Source organism: Diadema setosum, chromosome 17, assembly GCF_964275005.1.
Source record: "Diadema setosum chromosome 17, eeDiaSeto1, whole genome shotgun sequence".
NCBI classification, from domain to species: Eukaryota; Metazoa; Echinodermata; class Echinoidea; order Diadematoida; family Diadematidae; genus Diadema; species Diadema setosum.
The window spans coordinates 36538842-36565243 of NC_092701.1; the positions used below are offsets into that span (position 1 = coordinate 36538842).

The 26402-nt window shown below is 36.1% G+C and overlaps 1 protein-coding gene across 1 annotated transcript; it reads right to left on the minus strand.

Moving 5' to 3' along the window:
• Window positions 1-13109: 13109 nt before the first annotated feature.
• Window positions 13110-24823, minus strand: LOC140240660 (ZP domain-containing protein-like). Its single transcript, XM_072320413.1, has 8 exons — window positions 24791-24823; window positions 23572-23610; window positions 21436-21614; window positions 20645-20830; window positions 19130-19347; window positions 16297-16393; window positions 14293-14479; window positions 13110-13643 (listed from the first exon to the last, which is right to left on the minus strand). Exons 3-8 carry the CDS (start codon window positions 21583-21585, stop codon window positions 13486-13488), a joined length of 996 nt encoding a protein of 331 aa, XP_072176514.1. The 5' UTR covers window positions 21586-21614; window positions 23572-23610; window positions 24791-24823; the 3' UTR covers window positions 13110-13485.
• Window positions 24824-26402: the final 1579 nt, after the last annotated feature.

The window sequence follows — 26402 nt, forward strand, 5'->3', positions numbered from 1 at the left end:
GAATCACAACATCTGGCTAGTTCTCAAGAGGCGGGGAAGTTTCCGGACTGCCGCAACTTGTCGTGACGTATATGTTCAATGAATTGTGAACATTATGATGCAAACAAATGTAATCGCTTTTCTTGTTAATGATTAAGAAGTATGAGAACAATTGGTATAACCTTGAGAGCTTGTAGGAGTCGCACTTTTAGATATTCCGAGAGTAGTGCATTAAAATCACATCTTCATTTTGAAACAAATTCTGTTCTATTTCGTGCTTATGATTCCCCTGACCATAAAAACTATGAAAATCAAACCATCCATCCCTAGCTCCTCTTCTTTCTCCTCTTCCTTCCTTCCATCCATCTGTCACTCCTTCCTCATCTATATACCCATCTCTCAGTCTACTCTCTCTTCTGTCACCTCAGCTCACTTCTGCCTCATATTCCTTCTCCCTCACAACCACAGGTCGATGAGTTAGCTCAACCGGTAGCGCGTCTGCCTCACTATCCTAAGGACCTCGGTTCGATTCCCGGGTCCCACTGAGCAATGTCGTTTGTAATCATACCACAAGAGGCAAAATACTCTGTCCCTCGGATAGGGCATAAAATGGAGGTTCAGTTAGTGAGAGAGTCACAACTCATGCACGTAGAAGATCCTGCTTCATGGCAAAGAGCAGGGTGTTTAACCCGGTGCAGTGGTCCCACCTTGCATCCAACTGGACCCCATGGAAGATCAGCTTAGCGTAGCTGAATATGGGCTATCCAGCTATCTTCTCAGATGGGAATGAAATAAACAAACAAACCCTCTTCCTCCAACTTCTCTTCTCATTCCCCCTCCCCTCTCCTCGTCCTCCTCCTCCTCCTCCTCCTCCTCGTCAACAGAATCCCTCTCCTCCTCATCTCCACCTCTCTCCATCCTTTCACTTTCACTTTCCCTTTCCTTCACTTGATTCTTTCTTTCTTCTTTTTTTGTTTGTTGCGTAATATTGATTGGGAGCCATGAAAAGTCAGAGACTTTACCGGAAAATATCTAAACGCTGTCTTTTGAGTTTTGATGAGCAACAGAATCATCGCAATAAGTTGCTCTAACATTTACTGGCTGTGTATGTCTTTAGGTTTTGTCTCATCTTCAATGTTCATCAAATCTTAGGGTGTACCTCTTGCGGCAGATCGTTTCCGTAATGTATTCACATTCTGCGCATGGTTTGTTCACAAAAGATTGACTTAACAACCACAAAGTTTGCCGGCGGCCTACCCTACTTAGCAACGACTGATGAATGCTAGGTGAATTCGTTCCTAATTACTTATAGGACCTTCTTGGAGAGAGCAGGTGAATAAAATCGCTCGGCACCTAGGCTGATAGGAAACGAAATATCCGTGAATTCGATACATTACAGAAATTATCTATTGCACCCACACACGCACACACACACACACACACACGCACACACCCCCCACACACACACGCACACACTCACCCACACACTCGTGAATCAGCAGTTTCATTAAACTCCTCCCTCTCCCCTTACCCTTACCTCTCCCTTCTGATTCAGCCAAAGTCCTTCGGTCTTTCCAAATCATCCGTCATATTTAGTCACAGCTTTCTCCAGCCAATGAAAAATGTGTAAACGAACGAAGAGCACATTCTTCTACAGCTCAGGGATATTCAAAATAGCCACTTTAGATAATTGGCAGAATAAGGGAATAATTATGTTCCCATTTTCCCTGACCCGCCCCTTTCTCGTTAACCAGAAGGGATGCAAAGATAATTGACGTTGGTGATGAGCACTATTAAAAATGCAATTTCTTTTGAAATTGCATGTCAGAATTAACCTTTTGGCTGTGAGGTGTTTTAATTCATCACAGGGTTACTACCTTGTACATGACACCTCGAGTTGCCGTTAGCAATTTGTGCATTCTCAGATGAAGAAATCCTCATTTTTGGAAGCCGTATGAATGTTCTCTTCATCCTTGGCAAAACTGGCATTGGTATCATAAATGTGTCTGATGCGAACATTTGGCAGAAGGCTCTGATTGGTTGGAGCAGGTCCATGGTAGGAGGGAGACATACTAATGGAGCAATTTCATTGGTCCGTTGGTTATTGGCTCTTCTTGGATATCTTCCGAGGGTGACCAAGATCCTACCGTGCGTAAGTTGAATCTAACTCTATACCACCTGTTTGGCACACAGTCAGTCTCAATGACATTGATAAAATGATGGTGCTAAGAGCGGTGAATATGTCACGTTTTTTAAAAACTAATGACGTGTGCATGTGAACGGCAACTTATTACTCGCCTGAATCAACATTGGGATAGAGATAGTGAGAGAAAATGAGTAATAATGTTACCATTGCCTTGTCTGGAAAAATAACAATGGAAGGATACGAAACCTGCATCTTCGGAGCACGTAGGTACCTCAAAGATTGAGAAATTTTTGTATTACCACAACTGACAACAAAGTTTACAGACTATGGAGATCACACTTGGCTCCACGTTCACATAATAATTATCATGACCAGCACAGAATGAATAGCCCCGAATTCCTTGCAGTACCAATCTAAAGGCAAATGGTTGGAACATTGATGGTCTAAAATGAAAGATACACATCAAATCGAACATCACAAAAACATACCATATTGAAGAAAAAAGCAACAAAAAATTTAAAGGAACTTTTTGCATGTTGCCATTCAATCGCAAATTATTACAAACATAAACTCCTCTCTTAAAATAAAAGATTCGTGCGCGATGTCTTATTACTGATGGTATTATCCACCTTTCTTTTGCTTATCTACAAGGTAACGGCACAAGGTTCCATTTACTGGTTTTAGCAAATACAGCTTCTTCTTTTTATCATAGCACTCGCAGAATAAGCTGCATTTCAAAACGAAGGGTCTTTAGCAGCTCCAATATGACGCTTTTATTCATATATTATTGCCTGACTTATCAATCTGTTTCAACCAATCTGCTGTATATTTTACATATTATAAGCGTACATTATGTGCGATACATATACATGGTGTTCCTAAAAAAGTTAACAGAAGTTCAAAAGTCAGCTATGTCAAGAATACATGGTTTATTCTTGTGATATGTTTACTAAAATACAAAGTGGTTCATCAGCTTTAATTTGACAACTTATATATATATGTAAAAATAAATAAAACACCTCACCTTAGCAGGCCTAACTCCAACCACCACCACAAATGCTTCGGTTCCCCACCGACAACCGGCTGCCAATTGCCTCCCGGTATGTAACTGGGCCAAATGTGAAGTGAGCATCTCACATCTCATGACAAAGGGCAGAAAGCCCGAAAGCTTAAAGTAAAATCACTTGTGAGGATTCAAAAGCAACGTCTACCGCCTCCTTACTCTCGTTATACACACTCCTAAAAGATGCGACGGCCCAGGGGTTTATTAGCTGAAGATATACAACTCACACTATATATACATATATACATATGTATATATATATATATATATATATATATATATATATATATATATACATATATGAGATTAAAACCTAAAATGGCATTAAAACGCTTTATCCTGGCGAGGAAAGCGCATGTTTTTGAAAAAAAAAAAGCGTTTTAATGCCATTTTAGGTTTTAATCTCATATATATATATATATATATATATATATATATATATGAGATATATATATATATATATATATATATATATATATATATATACATATATATATATATATATATATATATATATATATATATATATATATATATATATACAGTATATATACATATATATATACACATTCTGCTTCTTCGCTTTTATGTGTTTGATTTGCTTTATGATGCATCATCTAATATTATGATCTACGTCTTTCCCTGTAAGTTCCCATGTTAAGAGAGTTGTATTTCATTTTCATCCTTCGGATTCAATGTGATTTCTGCGTCTGTCTTTAAAGGTGCCTCCTGTGCTCGTAATAAAGTGTATGATTCGCCCATCCATTGACCACTAAAGCCAAATATGATAGGACAACATTATGATAATGACCTCCATCGAAGTCACGCCTACGCAATTTAATTGGCTTGAAATTTAAAAATCGGCAAGAGAATGACCCCTATTTCTCACCTCTCCCACCTTTTTTCAGTCATCTGTCCTGTTAATCATTTATTAGTTTCTCTCGGAACTAATTTTACCTGTTCAGGTTGGCTGCTTTTTTTCTATGTCAATGTCTATTTAAGACACAAGCGGGAGGGGCTTCAGTATGCCCAACACTGTTGATTCATGCCCTGACATAGCAATGCAGCTGACTCATTACATAACCCACTGAATCATCTTTTCTTCTTATTTGGAAGCTCTTCTCCCCTTTTGGTCGACATAACATACACTGCAAATCTTCAAACCGAATTTGCAAGGTGTGTATTTCAGTTACTTAACATTGGCGGACGGTGTACATGATTGTGTGCCGTGTACTTTCAGAATATGGTTGCAACCATAATACATCGTTGGAGTTGTGTGCAAGTAAATGTTTTCAGTCGATTTACACTGCAGTTAGCTAGTGGCTTTACCTTCTCTTTGAGTGTCCTATTTATGTTTCCTGCAATTAAGGAGGTCTTGAGACATTAAAGAGAATATGTTTTGTTGTTTAGAAATTAAAGAAGACTTTCGGATGGTTTTGAGACATTTGCCATTGAACAGCTATAAATTGTTTCAGAATTTATAATGTTTGGGATAAGAAATAAGAATATTTTCAAAATTGATAACACACCGAAATGAACGCGGATGATGGCATAGCAGCAGCACATATTAAGGATGCATGATTGGGCGCTCAAGGAAGCAGAACAAAAGAAGAAAATACGCGTACATTCTACACAGGTGAATCGACCGGTGAACAAGTGAGGTAATGGAATTACAATACAGAAATACTCTACAGAGTGAATTTGGCGCAGTATAAGTTATATATGTTATATATACGTCTATTATGTGCAAGTTTTGCTGCCAATTACATTAACTTAATAAAGTTGAATATTTGAATAATATTTGAAACTGTCCCGCCCCGCCATGTTGCGGTTAAGTCCTTTGCTGTCACTATATATATATATATATATATATATATATATATATATATATATATATATATATATATATATATATATGTATATGTATATATATATATATATATATATATATATATATATATATATATATATATGTACATGACTGGAATATGTGAGCCTCCTTCATATGTCACAATCCTTGCGCATGGTGTGTATTGGGTTTTTAGTGTATTGGCTTATCTGCTTAAGGACAACAATAAATTCCACAAATCTATATATGATGCTACTTATATTTATGTCTAATGTGGAATTGCACAAATCGTCTGGAGTGTACCTTATTTTCATATGCCGGTTCGATCCGCATTCTTAGCAATTTCACTTGTGTAGAAAAGAATATACTTTCAACATGCGGATTGGGTGAATGCAGCAATAAAGAACACATCAGGAGAGTTTTGAGAAAAATCGGACAATCTGTTGTAAAGTTAGGGATTTTTTAAGTTTCAGCTGCTGCAGCCTTCGCTCACGGATGAGTAGACTAATACATGTACAGCTAGTGCTGTACAACAATAGAAAACATGAAGAGAATTTCACAAAATGTCATAATATGAAAAGTACACATTCCCTCTTTTTTTTTTAATACTGACTTTGTGTTCAGCTTCTGTACATCACGAGTTCGACATCCACGCAGGCCCCTGTCCATGGGAACATTTTTTTTCCCACATGGGTGCCGAAGCCCCGAGTCACCGTGTAGGTTGTCGGACCATTTTAGCAGTGTTTCAGTATGAGTGGGGGAGGGTGCATAGGTCATACACGCAGGGGCAACGATTTCATGTAACCAAGGGGAGGGGGGGGGGGACGCAAACATCAAAGGCAGATAATAGGATCTACCCTCCCGCTGAAAGATAGAAATAGCGCCCGCACATTAAAGCTTATAAGTGTATGACAGCAATGTATGCATGAATCTTTCTGAGGGGGAGAAAGGGGAGGGGAGCACTCAAGCAAGTGCGAGCGCGCTCCCTGCCACACTAGGAATTTTTGCATTTTTACTGAAATTAAATGATCTGGTGCGCTTTTTATGGAATATTTGTAAATTCTTCAGTAAAAAGTAAGGGAAATGAGAATTCAGGGACAATATTCTAATGGCTAAAACGTGATATCTGTAACCTCTTGATCCGTGTGTGGGTTTTCACTGTGTACCGTATGTCAAAAAAAAAAAATACAATGGTACCCTCCTCAACGATGACGCAGACTTTAAAAGATTCGTCTTGTATTCGTAACTATGGCTAATTTTTTGAATGCTCCATTTTATTCCTTATCGAACGATGATTTTTTTGAATTGTTTAGGGACACAGGCTTAGACTCTGACCCAGTGACTGGGTCAACCAGTATACGAACCACCCCTTACGATAATTTTGTTACCGATAGCCTGAACACTGCTGCAAATGAATTGCCTTTTGATTTTAGTAATGATAATATCACCCAAAATAAGTTGTGCAATTATATTACAATGAATCAATACAAAAATATAATTCATAATTTTTCTGAGGATACATTTTCTTTTTTGCATTTAAATATAAGGAGTTTGAATAAACATTTTGATGATTTAAAATTCTTATTAGAATCTGATGCAAGTCAGTCGCTATCCGTTATCGGATTAAGTGAGACATGGTTAGCTTCCAATGCAGAAAATTATTTCGCAATCGAGGGTTATAATTTATTTGTTAACAATAGGTCTGATAAGATTGGAGGGGGGGTTGCATTGTATGTAGCACGTTCCTATGATACTATTATTCATGAAGATATCTCTATAATAGAATGGACAATATTGTTGAATCTTTGTTTATAGAAATTTTTATCCCAGGATGTAGAAATTCATATGGTAGGCGTTATATACAGACCCCCTAATTCAAATTCTAATGATTTTTTAGATTATTTTTCAGATCTGGCTAATTCACACGTTTTTCAAAATAAGGATTGCTTCCTACTCGGCGATTTTAATATTGATTTGCTGAAGTCTGAGCATGATAGTATCTCTAGTGAGTTTCTCCACACACTTTTGTCCTCGTCTTTTCTTCCGCTTATTTCTAAACCCACACGTGTTACAGATCGCTCTGCCACCCTCATTGACAACTTGTTTTGTAATATTTTACCCCTCCCCGATTCTTTTATAATTCTTTCAGATATGACCGATCATTTTCCAATAATGACTTGTTTTACACCTAAAACACCAGCTAATACTAAACCTGTTTCATCTTTTTTGTTCAGACGTAGAGTTTCACCTGAAAAGTTAGCTAGTTTTGATGCGGCTCTCGAGAATGCTGACTGGTCAGGAGTATTTGGCAGCGATGACGTTAATATATCTTTTCATAATTTTATGGAAATTTTCAATCATCATTTAGATGATGTAATTCCAAAACAAAGAAATAGAACAGAGTATAAAAAAACACCCAGGTTACCTTGGATTTCAAGATCAATTCTTCGTTCAATTAATAGGAAAAATCGTTTGTATTATAAGTACAAAATGGAAAAAACTGAGCGATCGAAGAATAGATATACATCATACAAAAATACTTTGACAATGATTTTACGTTCTGAAAAGAAAAGATATTATTCTAAGCAATTATCGAGATATAAGTTTGATATGAAAAATACCTGGAAAGTTTTAAAACAGGCCATGAATGTTCCGAGTAAAAACTCTGACATTGATAGAGTTAAAGTGAATGATGAATTGATTAATGATCCCCTTTATATTGCAAATATTTTTAATACTTATTTTTCAAAAATAGGCGAAAATTATGCTTATAACATTCCTGCAACAGAGACTCATTTTACTGAATTTTTAGGTCAGCGTAACTCCGATTCCATATTTTTCACACCAACTAACAGATTTGAAATTATTGATATAGTTTCCTCTTTTGAAAATAAACGTAGTTCTGGTTATGATGAGATAGATAATTTTGTACTTAAGGGTGTTATTTCCTCGGTTGCTGATCCACTTGCTCATATATTCAATTTGTCAATTTTTAACGGTGTGTTTCCCGATAAAATGAAATTAGCTAAAGTAATCCCAATATTTAAGGCAGGTGATAAGTTTGAAATCAGCAATTATCGCCCAATTTCATTATTATCGTCATTGTCCAAGGTCTTAGAAAAACTCATTTATAAAAGAATGATTAATTTTTTGAAGGCACATGAGGTTATTACGAATTATCAGTTTGGTTTTCGCGAGAAACATAGTACTACGCATGCTCTTTTGCATTTTGTTAATAGAGTTGTTCATGCAATTGATAACCATTCTCATTTAGTTAGTATTTTCCTGGACTTCTCCAAGGCCTTCGACACTATCAATCATGATATTTTACTTTATAAGTTATCGCATTATGGAATACGTGGGAAGGCCTTGGAGTGGTTCAGGAGTTATTTAGTTGATAGAAAACAATTTGTAACAATTAAAAACTATGATTCAGTTGTCAGAGAAGTCAAATGCGGCGTCCCACAGGGAAGTCTTTTAGGGCCGTTATTGTTCATTATTTATATCAATGATTTTTGTCGCGTATCCGACAGCCTCTCTTTTATTCATTTTGCAGATGACACAAACGTATTTTTTGCCCATAATGATATTGATTTTCTTGTTCATAAAATCAACATTGAGTTGAAGAAAGTGACAAATTGGGTCAGGGCCAATAGGCTATCACTCAATGCTCAAAAAACGAAATATATGCTTTTTAGTAACACTGTTGATAGTTTAAGTATGAATATAGTATTAGATGACTCTCATCTGCAAAGAGTCTCACATACCAAATTTTTGGGTGTCATTGTGGACGACAAACTTTCCTGGAAATCACATGTTGATAATGTTTGTAATATAGTATCACGCAATATAGGTATAATAAACAGATTGAAATTTCATATTTCACACAAATCATTACTTATATTATATTCATCGTTAATATTGCCTCATCTTAATTATGGAATATTAGTTTGGGGCAACACCCATCAGAATTTATTAGACAAAGTGTTCCTTTTACAAAAGAAAGCTCTTCGTGTTATCTGTAATTCCTCTGTATGTTCTCATACAAATATGTTGTTTGCCTCCAACAAGCTCTTAAAAATGACAGATTTGTTTTTGTTCAATTTAGGGCAATTTATGTACAAGTATTGTAATAACTTGCTTCCATCTATTTTTGATTCTATGTTCCTCAAAAATCAGTCATTTCATAAATATCCCACTAGGCGATCTGGTGAATTTCATTTACCTCTTTTAAGAACGATTTTTGCTAAAAACTCACTTATTTATGTAGGCCCAAGTTATTGGAATTCTTTGAATCATGACTTAAAAGATGCCCCATCCATATACTCTTTCAAGAGGAGACTGAAGTCTTTTTTATTGCAATCGTATGACCCTACAATACTGAATTAACCTCTTGGCCTTTTTTTATACTAACCTGTTTACTTTGTCCCCTACTTAAAGAATTAATGGTATTTTTCCCCTGGATGTTTGCAATGTTGTCATCTATGCCATTTTTTACCCAAAGAGTCTAGTAGCTGACTCTCCGTGTGCTACTTCGGCTCATATATCCCTCTATTTTCTATTTTCTTGTCTTTCTTCAAGGCGTCAAAATTTCGCTTTCCCCAGTAACTATCTTCTGTTTCTCTCGGCATGCTTCTGCCGAAGATCGCTGTTTATGTTTATGTTTATGTTTATGTTGTTTCTGTTGTTCTGTTACTGTTTCTGTCTCTTCTTTGAGTTCTTGTCTGCTATTTTGTCTTCAGTTCGTCAGTCTTGTCCATCCCGTTTTGTCCTTTACAACCTTTTCTTTAGTAGTTGTCTTGCTGTCTAGTCTTGTTTTATGTTAGTTCGCGTCTATATAAATGTATTTATCTGTTAATCTAATTTCTAGTGGGCTTCCAGACTTCTTGCACTTTGTTATCTTTTTGTATATACGACGGTTCAATTTATCTTTTCGTTGATGTTTCTCTCCAGAGGGACCCACATACTACAAGCTCTGTCTTTTTAGTGGGTCCCTCCATTTTTCGCATTTAAAACAATGGTATACATGTATTTCGCTTTGATCACTTATGTTTCTTTCTTGCAATACAATGTATGATTACTTTACGTCCTCAATTGTTATACTCTTTTTATTACACTATGTTCTACTTACCTTATTTTCTGTTACTAAATGAAGTGAAACATATGTTTTTGTGAAAAATGAAATAAACTTTGAACTTTGAACTTTGAACGATAACCTCAAAAATAGTGTATCAATCGAAATACAATTTCAGGGTATGAAACTATAACTCATTGCCCACATCTTACAGAAAACCACATTCGATTTGCTTCAGTGGTCAAAGAGAAATGAGGATCTTTGTAGAGCATGCTGTCACGATTCCCTTCCGTCCAAGTTCTGTCCATTTTGTTCACACATTAATGTGCAGTTCCAAGACCATCCATATTAGAGTGCTAAACTTGGGAGAAACAGACCCATGACATGTTTTACAAAGGTTCACATTTCTCTGTGACCACTTAACCAAATTGAATGGGGTTTTCTGCAAAATATAGGTAAGATGTTATATTTTTAGACCCTGCAATGACATTCATAAAGTTTAATCACATTAAAAGTTATCAATACGGAAATCCGTTGTATTTTTTTTTTTTTTTGGGGGGGGGGGAAATACTGTATAAGTCCAAGGTGTGGATCAGAAAGGGAGGGTGTATACCCTTTCCCACTCGAGGGAACTTTTGCTAATCTACACTTGAAATTCTGCAGTCTATAGAGCACACTTTAGGTGGCATATTCATTATTTGGAAAATTCTAAATCCAAAAGTAAGAAAATAAATAAACATCACTAAAAAGCTATATCGTGCTGTCTTTCACTTGACGTTCTGCGTATTATGCGTCTTTTCACTGTGTCCCAAAGTCAACTGAAATAGATCGAAGGTTGAGGGTGCAACCACCCCCCGAACACCATCGCCACCACACGAGGGAACTTATGCATTATTTTTCAGAACTGAAATTCAGCGTTGTAGTGCGCACTGTATGTTGCATATTAGGAACATTTTCAATCAAAAAGGTAAGAAAAGTGAATAATATCGATACCCTGTCCAAACACACACATACCACCACAACCACAACTTTTGGATTCTTAGAACTGAAATTCAGCCGTCAGCGAAAATAATGTGCAGGCAATGACACTGTACACACACACACACACACACACACACACACACACACACACACACACACACACACTCACACATACACACCATCTTTCAATGGACTTAGTTAATGTTCTGTAGACCCTCCTTGTTATTGTATTCGACAAAATGTGGGATATAAGGCCTATACATCTTCTTTTAGAGACTACAATAAGCATTGCATAATGATCATAGTTATATCATGTATAGTCAACTACGTGTATTCCGTCCATATGTCTATTTCTAGTACATGTATTGTGTCAAGCATTGTAAATGTCATCATCAAAAGCTAGGAGAATGATTATTTACGACAGAACATAGTGCGATTCTTTACTTAATGTTGAAAGAATGGCGAGATCTCTTTCTTACGTCATAATATTGACGATTCCATCATACACTCGGAGAGAAATATTGCTTATAGCAAATTGAAATAACGAGGCGTGAAACACAAGATCCATTTCTTTATCATAATTACTTTAATCAAGAAGCAGCAGCACTTAACAGAACATGCAAAAAGCAAAGCAAAGCAAAACAAAGCAAAATACGCCCTTTTAAAAAAAAAAAGAGAAATTACATATCCATGAATTAAACAAAAGACCAGATAGGGCCTACACATATTGTAATAAATCACTATTATGTAATGCACATTTTACTCTATCACACATAAGCTTTGAAGATCGCAAGCGCGTCATTAGCAGCTAGTGGGCACACCTTACTAAAATCTAGATATATGAACTTTACTCTTCGACAAGTACCACCTAAAGAAATTGCTTCAACTTTTTTTTATAGTTATATCAAATTCTAGTCTGAAGAGTACTTTATCATGATTAACTTCTCTATAATGTCTTAATCATAGTGAAGGCCAAGTAATCTCAATTTCATTTAAGCATACATGCACTCCATATTCATCATGTTGGCGAATTCGAATAAAGTCAGCAAAGCAAAGCGAAGCGCAGCAAATCTGAGTATTTAAAGCAATGAAAGGAGAGAATAAGACACACGGGGGGGGGGGGAGCTGAAGAATGCTTCATGGTGGTTTGCTTTTCTTTGTTTTTCTTTACCGTATATATGTTTTCTATTTTTTGGAATAATGAGGAAGGAGGGGTTAGAAAGTGGCCAAGAAGCTCAATCCCAACTTATAGACCAACAGGTGTAGTGTTCCTCTGGCAGTTGATGCCGGGAAATTTAATGTAATAACGTATTGTCGGAAAGTGATGGGATATACGATTATTATATCTTCCTTTTTACGTTCTGTCTCTGTCTGGAGTAACATATTATGGCTTGTTTATATTTGATGTTCTATTATTAATGAATAGATACGCCCTTGAAATAACACACCTTTCTGATAAGTAGCGAAGACCTCAGAAAAAAAAATGATTTCCTTTTTTCAATCTACAACATTATGGTGTCTTCCATCAGGATGTGCGCCAGCGTAAATAAGCTTATTCCAAAGCAAAACCTTTGCTATGAAATTAAGAGAAATTCCAATTTGGAATGTTGAACTCTTGGTAGAGATTTCATGTCAAAATCCTATTCAGTATCGCGCATGAAACATTCTGCTCTCTTGGCTGTATTGTACGAGAGGGAATACAATTTGTCGACATTGTATATCATCTACTATTGCACCAATAGAAATTGAAATCAAGATTGAAAATTCAAAGAATATCAAATGACTCAAATCAATCAATCAATCAATCAATCAATCAATCAATCAATCAATCAATCAATCAATCAATCAATCAATCGATCAATTGATCAATCGATCAATTAATCACACCATACTTTGAAGAAATCAATGTTATTTTTAAAAAGGTGATTCTGCATTTCATGAATCCATAATGTACATGATATAAGCGACTTATTTGTTTTCAAAGCGGGACATTTTTGCAATGTCTACTGACGTAGGTTGAGTCTAATACACAGCAAAGCAAATATAAGTATTTTTTAACCCCTGAAACAGAATACACATCCAAAACTATGCTTACCCTGGGGTAAACAATTTCAAAGCGTTTGTAACGAACTAGGAAGATAAGCATGTAAACTAGTGGGTTAAGTTCCAAAATGTCCTTCCCAAATCTTACCATTTCAGTAATACAGAAAAAAGAAGCTTAGTTTATTGCAGTCTGATGTGCAGATGATATATTTTAGCACTACATATCATTTTTTTTTTTGTATTCGTTTGAACTTGACAATAATTTAGTTTTCCATTCATTGCTGATCTGCTGGAAGAAAAACGTGGTTCATTATCGTCGTCGTGGTTGCTGGTCAAGTAGGAGGAGAAAGTTAGGCTTGGTCAGGGACGGACATATCGACCTGGCTGTACCCTCGCGACTGTGGTCGAGCACGCATACGCTTTACCACCACCAAAGCAATGAGGGCGACTAGGGCGACGAATCCGACTGCAGCGATCACCAGAGCGTTCAGTGTGGAGACAGAGGAGTCTGAAAAAAAAATAACCATCATTGAATATCACTCAAAAAAGATATCGTCATTAAAAAACAACTACTAAAACAATCAAAGAAAAAGCAAGAAAATAAAAACAAACAATAATAACACAACAACAACAACAGCAACAAAAACAACAGAGTAGACCCAGACTTCATATTTCAAGATTATTTGGTGTTTGAAGAAATAACCATCACTGAATATAACTCAAACAAGATCTTGTCATTACAAAGCAACAATTTAAACAAAAGAAAAAAATTAACATAAAAACAGCAATAGCACAATTCCTACAAAAAACAAACAAACAATAAGACCCAGTCTTTATATTTCAAGATATATTTCAAGATATTTCAAGATAATTTGATGTACCCCTACTCCCCAAACACCCATGATGTGTATAGTTTTATTGGTTGAAGCGGTAGTTTGACGGTTGAGGTTGAACTCTACATCAGTTCAGTGTATTCTCCTTAATACTCATTTCGTCTGAAATACTTGAAATGAAACCTATACAAAATTTATGAACATAAACCAAAGAAAAACAATCAATGCTGCTGCCCTGTATATCATATCATCATCATCATCACCACCACCACCATCGCCACCACCACCATCATCATCATCATGCACTGTGCATTTATCAAGTACCTTCTGCATTCTCCGCGCTCAGTGCTTGCGGCTTGGAGGCTGAGAGGGGACCGAGCGAGAGGGTGTGCGGGTTGGACTGGGAGCCCCTGGATTCCAGGTCACGCCTTGCCCTCGTCACGCAGCCCCTGCTACAGCGCGAGTTGGAGTCGCCATTGTCACACACGAGGATGTCACAATGGATGAATACCTAGAGCAGACGAGACAGCCAATCAAATGTCAGAAGATCCAGCCACGTCATATCCAGATTCACAAACGGTCTTTGTTGACCGTTCAATATAACGTCTGTGATGCAGCAGTCTACTTGGGACATGTAGGTCAAAACGACTTTGACCGTATAGTCTGCATTGAAGCGAAGTTTTCTTTCGATGTCGTAAACAATGACACAACTATACAGGTGGAAATCTATTTCCTTTGTATTGGCTTTAAATCTCTCTTCTAAGGTGACATATATTGCTACAAAGTTCCTTCTAGACAGGGAAGCTCACTGTATCACGACAAAAACCTACAAAGTGCTTACATTTGAAAGGACTGTCCCATTTATCTGAAAGGTTAATAGGGGCATTCCAGACGATTTTCACAATTTCACATCATGTAGTACATAAACCAACAGCTCCATATATATATATATATATATATGTGGAATTTATCGTGGTTCTTGAGCAAAGAAACAATACTTTATAAAAATCTTCAACAGTTTACACTGAACAAGGACGATGACATAGGAGGCTCACATATTTCAGAAACGTAGCAGTGTAATTCCATAACAATACCGCGTGCTTGCGAGTTCACCTGTGTATAATCTATGCATGCCTTCTTCTTTTTGTTCTGCTTCCTTCAGTCCCAACTCATACATTCTAATGGTGACCCTGCTATCTCATCATCCTTGTTCATTGCAATTTGTTATAAATTTCGAAAATATTCTTATTCTTCATCCCAATTATCATAAATTCTGAAACTCTGTCCTCAGTATAACTAATTTATAGTTGTTCAAATGTACAAATCTGAAAAACATTCGGAGATCTCCTTTAACTGCATAAATTTCACTAATCTTTATGTATAATCTGAATCCACGTGTTTCTTTGGAGGAGAACCTCACCTTTGATAACTCAGGAAGTCTAAGAATCAACATTTCTGTATAGTTTTCTGTAGTAATTATTATTTTTTTTGTAAGTTTTACAAGTCATTTCAATTTTTGTGAGTCTTTGTAATTCACATGGACTTTTTTGAGCTCAGTTGCACAAGTTTCCAAAGAATCTACCTTGCTGATTTTTTTTTTTAAATCAATCTTAAATTGGCAATACGTTAAAAGAAGATTGTAGTTATTATTTCTCTCTCAATTGTTAATTATGTGTATTATTATATGCGATTTTGTGCAGACTTAGTGACTTTAACAGGTTAATTGTATTCTTTTTCAAATAATTATATTCAGTTCAAATTCAAATCATATTTTATTTCCAAATAACATTTTCCCAAAACAGTGACCAAAAATATACTACACAAGATTATATCAACATGCATAAATATGAAACTACTTTCGTTCAAAATTATTGCATTTTTGAAAACAAGGCTCACGTGAAAATCAAGCTTGTAGAGAGGTGGGCCACTCATTATGTCAATATAAGACATGCATCAAAAGTCATAGTTGCCAATTTGATGATAACTTCCGCAGTAAGAAAAACATCCCAGGATCTGATGGGTTAGACCCCAATCCATCATGATGAGTATAAGGACAACTACTAGTTCTCAGCACTGCAGTAAAAGCTGTTATTTTCCCGAGGTTTAATTTTTGCGAACTTCGCGAATCACTACATGGTGGCGTATTCAACAACAAGCGAAAATATCGCCACACGCTAGGGTATACGCCCACGAGTATCTTTGTGCACCTCGTTGTCACATCGCCAATACATTAATATGTCGCGAAAATGTCTGTGACTTCATCGCGAAAATAACTGTTCGCGAAAATAACTACTTTTACAGTAGAACATGAATGAGTGTGGTAGATACCTGTTCGTAATCTCCGATGAAGGTAAATGCATCGACAGCGAAGCCTTTGAATAGCACACCTAAGTTGTAGGAGATCACTGTGGAATCTACGCCACACCTGTTTAATTCCAACAGGTCCAGGATATAAAATTACATTCTAATGAATATAAATATAGATTCTGTTATAAGTACATCATTCAGTTCATTCTTTTCCCCAGTATACCTACGTGATTCTATTCCCAAATACAATCCGACACGAAGTCTACAATGTACGTTCATCATCAGATGCATTATTACTCCAAACACCCAAGGTAAAACATGGATGGGGTGATCGTGCTTTCTCCGTTATGGGACCAACATTGTGGAATCAGTTACCTATTCAGTTAAGGAAACTGTCATCTACAGAAACATTCAAATCAAAACTTAAAACATATCTGTTCCTCTCACACTGAGGAGTATGATTGCAATCTATAATGTTCAGAACAATTGTGTTCTTTATCTGCTATGTGTTTGTTGTTGTTTGCCATTTTCTTCTCTGTTGTTAAGTTTGAACATGTATATACTAGGTGTTACAAAAAACACTTCCCATTTTTGATCCTTAATAGTTCAAAAACTATATCAGATAACATTGACATTGATATGAGCGATAGCTGAAAAGTGTACAATTTTGTTGGAGGTAATTTAAGAATGATAGCATAAATCAGTTTCATTAAATTCAAGATTTATTTTCAAGTTATGTTTCAGATTTTGCTCTGTTTTCAACCCTCTGTACAAAATTTTAATTTTGCACAGGGGTCAATTGGTGTGTATGGCAGTGTGTGGTTAACACCCTGACAATGGTCCTGAACAATGGCCAGGATTGGAATGTTCTATTACATATTCATGAGAAATTCCACTGCCACAGCTGGTCTATATTCATCCTGAAATGTAGTGTATGCAATTACATGAAAACATGTGCTTATTTTTTTTTCTTTTCATGTGCATGCATTTTACCCCTTACCGTGAATTCAGACTAGCAGTGCCCAGGGCAGCCCATCATGAATTATTAATAAAGCATTCATGTGCCTTAGAGCAAGAATCCAGAAGCCCAGTCAGCAGAGCTCTGAAAAGGTGTTATTCTTGGTATTCATGTCTATTGTTCAGGGTCATTGCGAGCACACACTCACATACACATCACTGGTTCTTGCGTGAAGTTCAATTTTGTACAGAGGGTTCAAATTTGACCAAAATTATTGAACTTAACATTAAAATTAATCATGAATTTAACGAAACTGATTCATGCTCTCATATTTAAATCACCACCAACTAAATTGTACACTACACAGCTATTACTCATATCAATGACAGTGTAATTTGATGTATAGTTTTCGAACTATTAAGGATCAAAAGTGGAAAATGTTTTTGGTAACACCTGGTATATATATCTATCTTTTCATTCTGTGCAGCGCCATGAGCACCGAAAGCATGGAAAGGTGGACCTGTGCGCAATACAAGTAGCCACTATTATTATTATTATTATTATTATTATTATTATTATTATTATTATTATTATTATTATTATTATTATTATTATTATCATTATTATTATTTTTATTATTATTATTATTATTATTATTATTATCATTATTATTATTATTATTATTATTATTATTATTATTATTATTATTATCATTATTATTATTATCATTATTATTATTATTATCATTATTAGTGGTAGTAGTAGTAGTAGTAGTATCACTATCATTATTATCATTATTATTGTTATATACAACATTGAATAATGCACGAATAAAAATTGATCGTACAAGCATATCTTCGATAATGTATAAACTAACTAGTACTGATAGATCTATAAGACCATCATATTAAATGAAAACGGGATGCAGAAATAGAACTGAACGGAACTGAACACCGTGTCGCCTGTGGTACACACGTTCGTTCAAGCACAGACTACACAATACCCGTTAGCCTTGCCATGTATACGGGAGAAAACATTTATAAGATTACGGAGTTACATTTTTACGTTATTAGTACGTGCGATTGCTAAAGTTGAAGGCAAGGACTTATGGAACACAGGAGGTCAAAGTGACAAAAACTTCTCAAATTATAAGTATCTGTAATGCTCAAGATTCTTTCAGATGCATGTAATTTTATGTTTTTACATACGTGTAGCATTAAACCTGTCTATCCTTAACATCAATAAGTGGACGCTTCCTTAGATGAATTTGTAGATTTCAAGATGAAATTTTGTATTATCTACCTTTTCTACGGCATGTCGTATGACTTTAAAAAGTGTATTAGATGTCTGTTCAGAGATGAGAAACAGAATGTACTACGTATATTTTTCATTGTCATTTTAGGATGACAGTTTAAGAGTGATGCACTTTGAAGTTCACGAAGAATTCGACAACCTGCAGGTGTACTTCAGCCCCCATATCAAGTGTATTTTCTAATTCACTCCACCACCCCCCCCCACCCCGCCCCAACCCATCGTACTGCTGTTGGATTATATTTGTGGGGGCATAGTTAAATCATATATTGGGGGGTCTTTGTTATATATTCGTTAATTTCAGCAGACAATATGTTTATCCAATTTGAAAAATGATGTTACTCAATGCTTAAATTGCTTTTTCTTCATCGATATGATATACGATAGCGTTAGAAGTAAATATTCTATTTTGGGAACAAGCAGAATATCAGGTAGAAACTATTACAGACGCTTTGAATTCTTATTCAGCAGCCAACATGCAGGGTGGATTTGGCGTGATATGGCACTGCTATGCAGCTAGGATTGTGCATGCGCGAAATTATCTTTCTATGAGTAAAAAATAAAACAACAGAACAAAAAACACACCCATCCTCGATAACGGAGTATCTTATGGCGTGAAGCGGGTTCGCGGTGGGCGTGGCCCAGCAGGAGTCTATGAAGAGTGTCAGATCGCTGTAGGCCACCAGCTTCACGCCGAAGTATAGCGGTAGGCCTAACTGGACCAGCTCATAATCATTGGCCACGTAGTTGAACGACGAACTTGTGTACCGCTCCATGGTTATGGTAAACTCGCCGTATCCAGTCTAGGTGGGAAGATAATAATAATAATATTAATAATAATGATAATAATAATAATGATAATAATACTAATAATAATAATACTACTACTACTACTACTACTACTACTACTAATAATAATAATAATAATACTAATAACAATAATAATAATAATAATAATAATGTTAATAATGATAATAATAATAATAATAATAATAATAATAATAATAATAATAATAATAATAATAATAATAATAATAATGATAATAATAATAATGTCTTATTCACCCAGGGTAACCTCATCAGTGTTGCCACTGCTCTACCAGAGGGCCCTGTCATTGTTATTACCCTAGCGTTACCAGGTACCCATTTATACACCTGGGTCGAGAGGGACATGGTGGGTAAAAGCATCTTGTCCAAGGACGTAAGCACTGGGCGGGATTCGAACTCGAGTCCTCCGATCGGGAGTCGGGAGTCTTATCCACTATGCCACAGCGCCCCCACACGATACGCAAGAGACTAACAATGTGAATGAGACACATACATAAACGTTATAGAGATGGTCAAATTAGTGAATAAATTAATAAATAAATGGGTATAGAGAGAGAGAAAAAAAAAAGATGTAGGCAATATATGTATATGACATATATATATATATATATATATATATATATATATATATATATATATATATATACATATATTTATATGCTACCCTACTGATCCTTCCTCCTCAATATAAGCCAACGTGGCTGATGTAGCAGCAACACTGCGTTTATACACTTTACCTTCTTTGCTCTCTCTCTCTCTCTCTCTCTCATACTATATATGCAAGAATATATATATATATATATATATATATATATATATAATGTATGTATGTATATGAAGATATCCATATTTCTTTTTTATTTCGTGTTAATACCAAACTCCGGAATGTCAGAATAAGATTAAGATTAAGATAAATTGGCTGACAATTTGGCAATTTTCTTTGTGTGTGTGTGTGTGTGTGTGTGTGTGTCTTTGACAATGTATCATTTAGATGCTCAGCATGACACCTGCCATTCCAAAAATCCAGGGTTTAAATTTGTGTCATGCCAAAGATTCAAAATTAGTAAAATAAATTGATATCAAAAAAATAAGTAATATCTTATATCAAGAGAGTAATAATTTCCAAAAGCCTTGTAGCTGGCAGAAAACTAGAGTGATGGCTATGTGCTCTCATTTCGTAACATATTGATAAAGCTATTATTTCTGCTTACAGTTTTCTTTGTTTTCTATATCAGGTAAATGAAGAACCCCAAACAGGGAAATATTACAAACCTCGCTGTACACGATACTGTGTCTGATCGGATAGAAGCTCTCGCTCAACGTCTCCTCGCGTTCCAATTTGCACGTGACGTTGATATGCAAAATATGTTCACGTGTAATGATCTGATTGGTCCCACTTCGATCGCGGGGCGTGTAGTACGTAACTTTGTTGTAGAACGTGATGTAGTCTGCTTCTTGCTGCATAGATGGAAGAATGTAATGGAAATAATGAGCATTCTCGGTTTATACAATGATTGTCATGATTGTATCCCGCAATGTTTCAGCACATGTTGAAAACATGCATTCATGCCCTTTTATTTTGATCAGAAAGGAATGTTTATGCCGTGGCGACAAATATGATTTCATTTCATTCAGATATCGGTTGATCGCTTGATGAGATCGTTTCATCAATAATAAGCATGAAAAACAACAAGTACATTCACGAGTTAGTGTTTGGTGGAAATCCTTTCGAGAAACATTCTACACTTGTCAATACACTAACTTGTCAATCAGTTGCAATGCTACATCCGCTGGTGTTTTCACTTCATCAACAGCGTTGAGAATCATCTAATCTGCGTGCTATAAGAGTATCGTGTGTCATTTTCAAGAAGCACACACAAGGTTTTGGAAAGAATATGCAAATGATTCATCACCTGATCATTCAGACTGTTTTTGTCCGTGTTGCTTTGTACTTGCGTTATACAAACTGTACGTAAAGATAATGTGTACTTTGTGAGTTTTGACTCCGTTAAGTGCACAAGTATCATAAATGCGTTATTCAATCGACACAATTCCTCACTTACAATTTGAATGGTGCCGCACTGATCGTATCGAGTGGAGATGGCAACGTGATCGAGGTCGTGGTAGTAGCCAACGCAGTTGTCGTCAATGAAGTGGATGTCGCCGGGAACGTCCTGACTATCGATAAGCGCCCTGTCTACATACACCGTCATCGATGTGCTGCCGCAATTAACGTCGTTATCTAAAAATCGAAAAATGACAATAGATCGGGAGTTTTCAGTTTTAACCTTTTGACATCTATTCGCAAGAGCATGGAAACCATTTAACTTCTTGTGCCACTCATGACAGGTGGTCAAAATAGAATAAGATAAGATCTTTGTCCAAAAAAAGATCGAAAATGTTTCGCGTGTCTGGTCTAAAATACTTAGGTGTATATTTTGACGAAAACCTTAACTGGTCACCACATATTTCCCAAATCATAAGCAAAATCTCTCGAGCTATATCATGTATAAGGAGGATCCGAAAATTCTTACCCAAATATATGTTGATACAGTTATATTATTCCCTGATCTTATCTCACATAGATTACTGTGCAGTGGTATGGGGGAATTGCACGAAAGGTAATATATCAAAGTTACAAAGGCTTCAAAACAAATACGCAAGACTAATTCTGAAAGCTGATTATACTACTCCAAAAGCTGTTTTACTAAACTCATTGAAATGGCAGTCTGTATATGGGAGATTAAAATACCAGTATTGTGTTGCAGTTTTTAAAATCTTGAACGATTTAGCCCCTCCGTACTTAAACCCTTTAGTCGAAAGACGCCCTGTGTTGTATTATACCAGACACGCCCTCAATAGTCCACTATTCATTCCGCACCCGCGTACTGACTATAAGAAACGCTCCTTTTCGTACATAGCATGCTCTTTATACAACAATCTACCAAGTACTGTACAAACGTGTCCATCACTGTCAACATTCAAAAGGCAGATTAGATCGATGTTTTAGTAAGCTTATTTGGCAGTAGTGTACACTGTAACATGTTAATGAAACGCATTATTTGTTATCATGGATCTTCTAAAGACAGATGTGTCTGTGTCCGTATGCATGTGTGTGTGTGTGTGCGTCTGCGTGTCTGTGTGTCTGCGTGTGTGCATGATGTGCATGCGCGCATGAGTATATGCGCTTGTGTGTATATGTAAGGTTTTGACTATGTCTATTTCCTTAATCTTTTGTATTTTGAATTGTCATTTGTTGTATTATCTTCTATTTCCCTGTATAATTTTTATCATAATGTGCAAAATGAATCTGTACAATTACAGGGCTCTCTTGAAAAGCAGGCCTCTGGCTTGAATGAGACTTACCCTGTATTTTTAAAGAAAACGTGAATAATAATAATAATAAATAATCTTCGCTCACTTATTCCCTGCCTCTCTAAGGAGGTGAAAGTGATATTGTCCATGAATGATGAAGAGTTTCTATATCCGTGGTCACACTAGCAGAAGACTTCCCGATCTTTTGCAAGTGTGACCGCGGCTTTTGATATTCAGATAGACAGCAGTTGAATATATAAACAGGCAACAGATTGAAACTTTCACACGTTAGACATTACTCGTTACTTGTTTTGTTGTCCTCATTCAGGCACTATGCGGATATTAACGGTGTATGATACTGCGCCCTCATTTGCGGTCCGTGGAACAATATACAGTGTATTGCCCTCGTCTCTGAGTTGTGGGATAGTGTTCCCTCTCCTTGCAATCAACTTCCTTAAACACTCCATCAAGGCTAGCCAAAACTATACTGAATATAATCATCTGCATTTCCGCTCTTTGTAGATTTATATCTGTGGTAACGTGTTTGTATACTATCGTTACATACCTGGATTTTTATAGCCATGTACACATCTTTATGATCACTAGTCGGTTGACTCATTGCAACGAAAAACTAAAGCCCTGTACAAAGTGTGCAAGGGAATTAATTAAGACTGAGACGGCTAGAAAACCCTATGGGTTAAAGACTTTGTTTTCCTCAAAATCTATGTGTATCCTAGGACAAACATCATTTGGATTAGGTTAGTGAAGAAAAAATAATCGGGAAGTAATATAAGTATGTTTTATTTCCAAAGTTGACTGTTAAATTAAAAAGAGTCTACGATGTTCGGCACATGCAAAGCAAACACTGAAGAAAAGACACTTACCAATTGGTCCATCCGTGACCCAATAAGGCGGCGTGGGTGCTGTGATTGAGGAAAACAGCAACAATTAAAATGCAAGACACTTAACATTCGTGCTAGAGACAACATCATTGCTCTGCAAACATTGGGCAAGAAGTGCGTATACACTGCAGGGACGTAGGCCTACACACTTAAATCTTCTGTAGGGGCTTAAAGGTTTTATGACATCCAAATGCATGTTGATTTGTGTTGATTCATCATATCCTCAACACCACTTTTGGGGTGAAACTCTTTATGACATGTTTCTAGATATTCGTTTCACCGCAAAAGTGGTGTTGAGGACATGATGAATCAACACAAATCAACATGCATTTGGATGTCATAAAACCTTTAAGGAGTAACCATGCCCACGTGCCCCTAAGTATTTGCAATTCACATAATCTACAGTTTAGTGGGACCCTCATTTCCATTCCCATCCTTAATTTGCTTGTACTATAAGCATATTATGTAGGCCCTATATATTTGAAAAAAAATACAATTGCGTTTTCTTCATTGTTACTCATTTTCACATGTATTTTGTCAATTTACGTTTTTGCAATTATTACAAATTTGTTCTGCTTATACATTGTATAGAATTTCTCTGTTTATCTTATGGAAATGAAAATAAATCTGAATCTTAAATCTTGAATCTTGAACCTTTTTTTCTTAATCTTAATTTCACGCATACTGCTTCTCTTTTGAATTTAAGACTATTTAAGGTAACCTTTCTCACATTCCCTATTTATATGAAGAAGGTTATATTGTTTTCATAAAAGAGCATACTGAGAGAATTTGGGGAAATGAGAGAACTTCTCCTGCCCCCCCCCCTTTTCTGGGCAAGACGAGGACTGTCGGTGATGAAATGTGGCCCGATGACGGCCCTGGGACAGACCATGGTTATATAGGTGTAAGCAGCCAACACAATCGTCAGCTTACAGCCGGCTCTACGGCTTTGTGTAAACGGTTTCTTCATGAAGAGACAGACTGATATGAAAGAGAAACATTTATTTTCTTGTACATGGAGAGGCGTCGATCAACAACAAAAGCAACACAACTAAGCTTAAAAAACAAACAAAATACCCAACAGAAACCTGACAACCCCTCAAAACAAAAACAAAACCAAAATAAAAGTTGACTATTTAACTGGAAAGAGTTTAAGATGTTAGGCCTATCCGCAAGCCGACACTGAAGCAAAGACACTTACGATTTCGTGGATTCGTGAAAGGTCCCTGCGTGTTCATGTAGCCCGTCGCTGTGATTGAGCAAAAAACAACAATTATTAAACTGTAAGAAATTCAAACATTAGTGCAAGAGACAAAATCATCGCTTTGTAAACACTGAATAAATTGAATACGTCTGAGAAAGAGACTGTGATGTATAAAGAAATACACAAGTGATATACAGAATTTAAATATTTTGTAGTGATAGCTACGTCTTGATTACGTGCACCATAGCATAGAGTTCACGGCCCAACAGTGTTTTTCTACGTTTAAGACAATAGCTATAGGTACACTGCATGTTTGCCAATTAATCCCACGAACACGAATATAATATGTGTATTATGTAGATAGGTTTCCTGGGCTGCCACGTGTTCAAGCATTTGCTTATAGTGGCAGTCCTTCTTCGACATAATTTCTCAGGTAGTTATTTGGAAATTTGGTAATACGATATATATTTTGTTAATGGAATGAATTTACAAAGCTCATTTTAAAAATGAGGCCGCTTGTTAGTTCGCGAGCGCCTCACAGGCGGCCTCAGGTTGTCCACGACAAGCAGACCTCAAGGCTGTAGCATTTCAGGTGAAACAAGGGCCTGAGTGACTGACGTTTTAGTTCGTTAAATATGCCGCAATAAACATGACTGAAAATGTAGAAAGGCGCAATGCGAAAATCTAACTAGAATTCATACGCCAAAAGAAGCTTCGGAACCTCTTCCTCGAAGCCCTTTTGCAACCCTGACAATTAAGTTCCTTCCATAAGCTGGTATATTGTCGAGGTAGGCAATTCAGAATAACGGATGTAGATTTCAAGTTATTTTATTCGGATCCCGAAAAAAAAAATCAAAACGTTATTCAGGGTAGAAAAGGGAAGCATATTCTCGAGTTATATGGGGTTAATTTTTTCATTTCTTAAAAAAGAAAAAAAAAAACCAAGTCTGAGGTGTATTATCATAAAATTTCATATACGATGTTAGGACACATTATTTAACCATGCAAAAATTTGTGACGTTTGCTAAAGGGATATACGACCTTTGAATTATCATGATTGTATTCAAGCAAGGTCGTGTCTGAACTAATATGAAATGAAATATAAAAAATCAATAAGTGAAATGAAATACTCATGGTAACCGTTAATGTGTAACGATTTCCCGATTTAATTCTTTACGAGAGATGACGTCTGAGAGAGGAGAGAAAAGTCAATATTTGTTCCATCATCATAAAACAAAAATCATGATCAAAAGCCATTATACCTCCGAGTAAAGTTGGGTTACGTTCTTAATTCACCCCCCCCCCCCCTCGCAACCATGCTCAACCCCCGAAAACAGAGAGAATAGATATTCAAGCACATAAAAAAGGAACCACACAAATCCCCCCCAAAAAACAAACAAACAAACAAACAAACAAACAAACAAACAGAGAGAGAAATACATCAGGGACCAAACTACTCAACTGCAATAAACCAAATACAAATCTAATAGAAAAAGATGACCCTCACAAACAAACATCAGAATAACAGATACACATTGAACAACACACTTATATCAAGAAATAATGTGGAAAGACATTAAAATCCAAATATATGGAGGATATGAAGAAA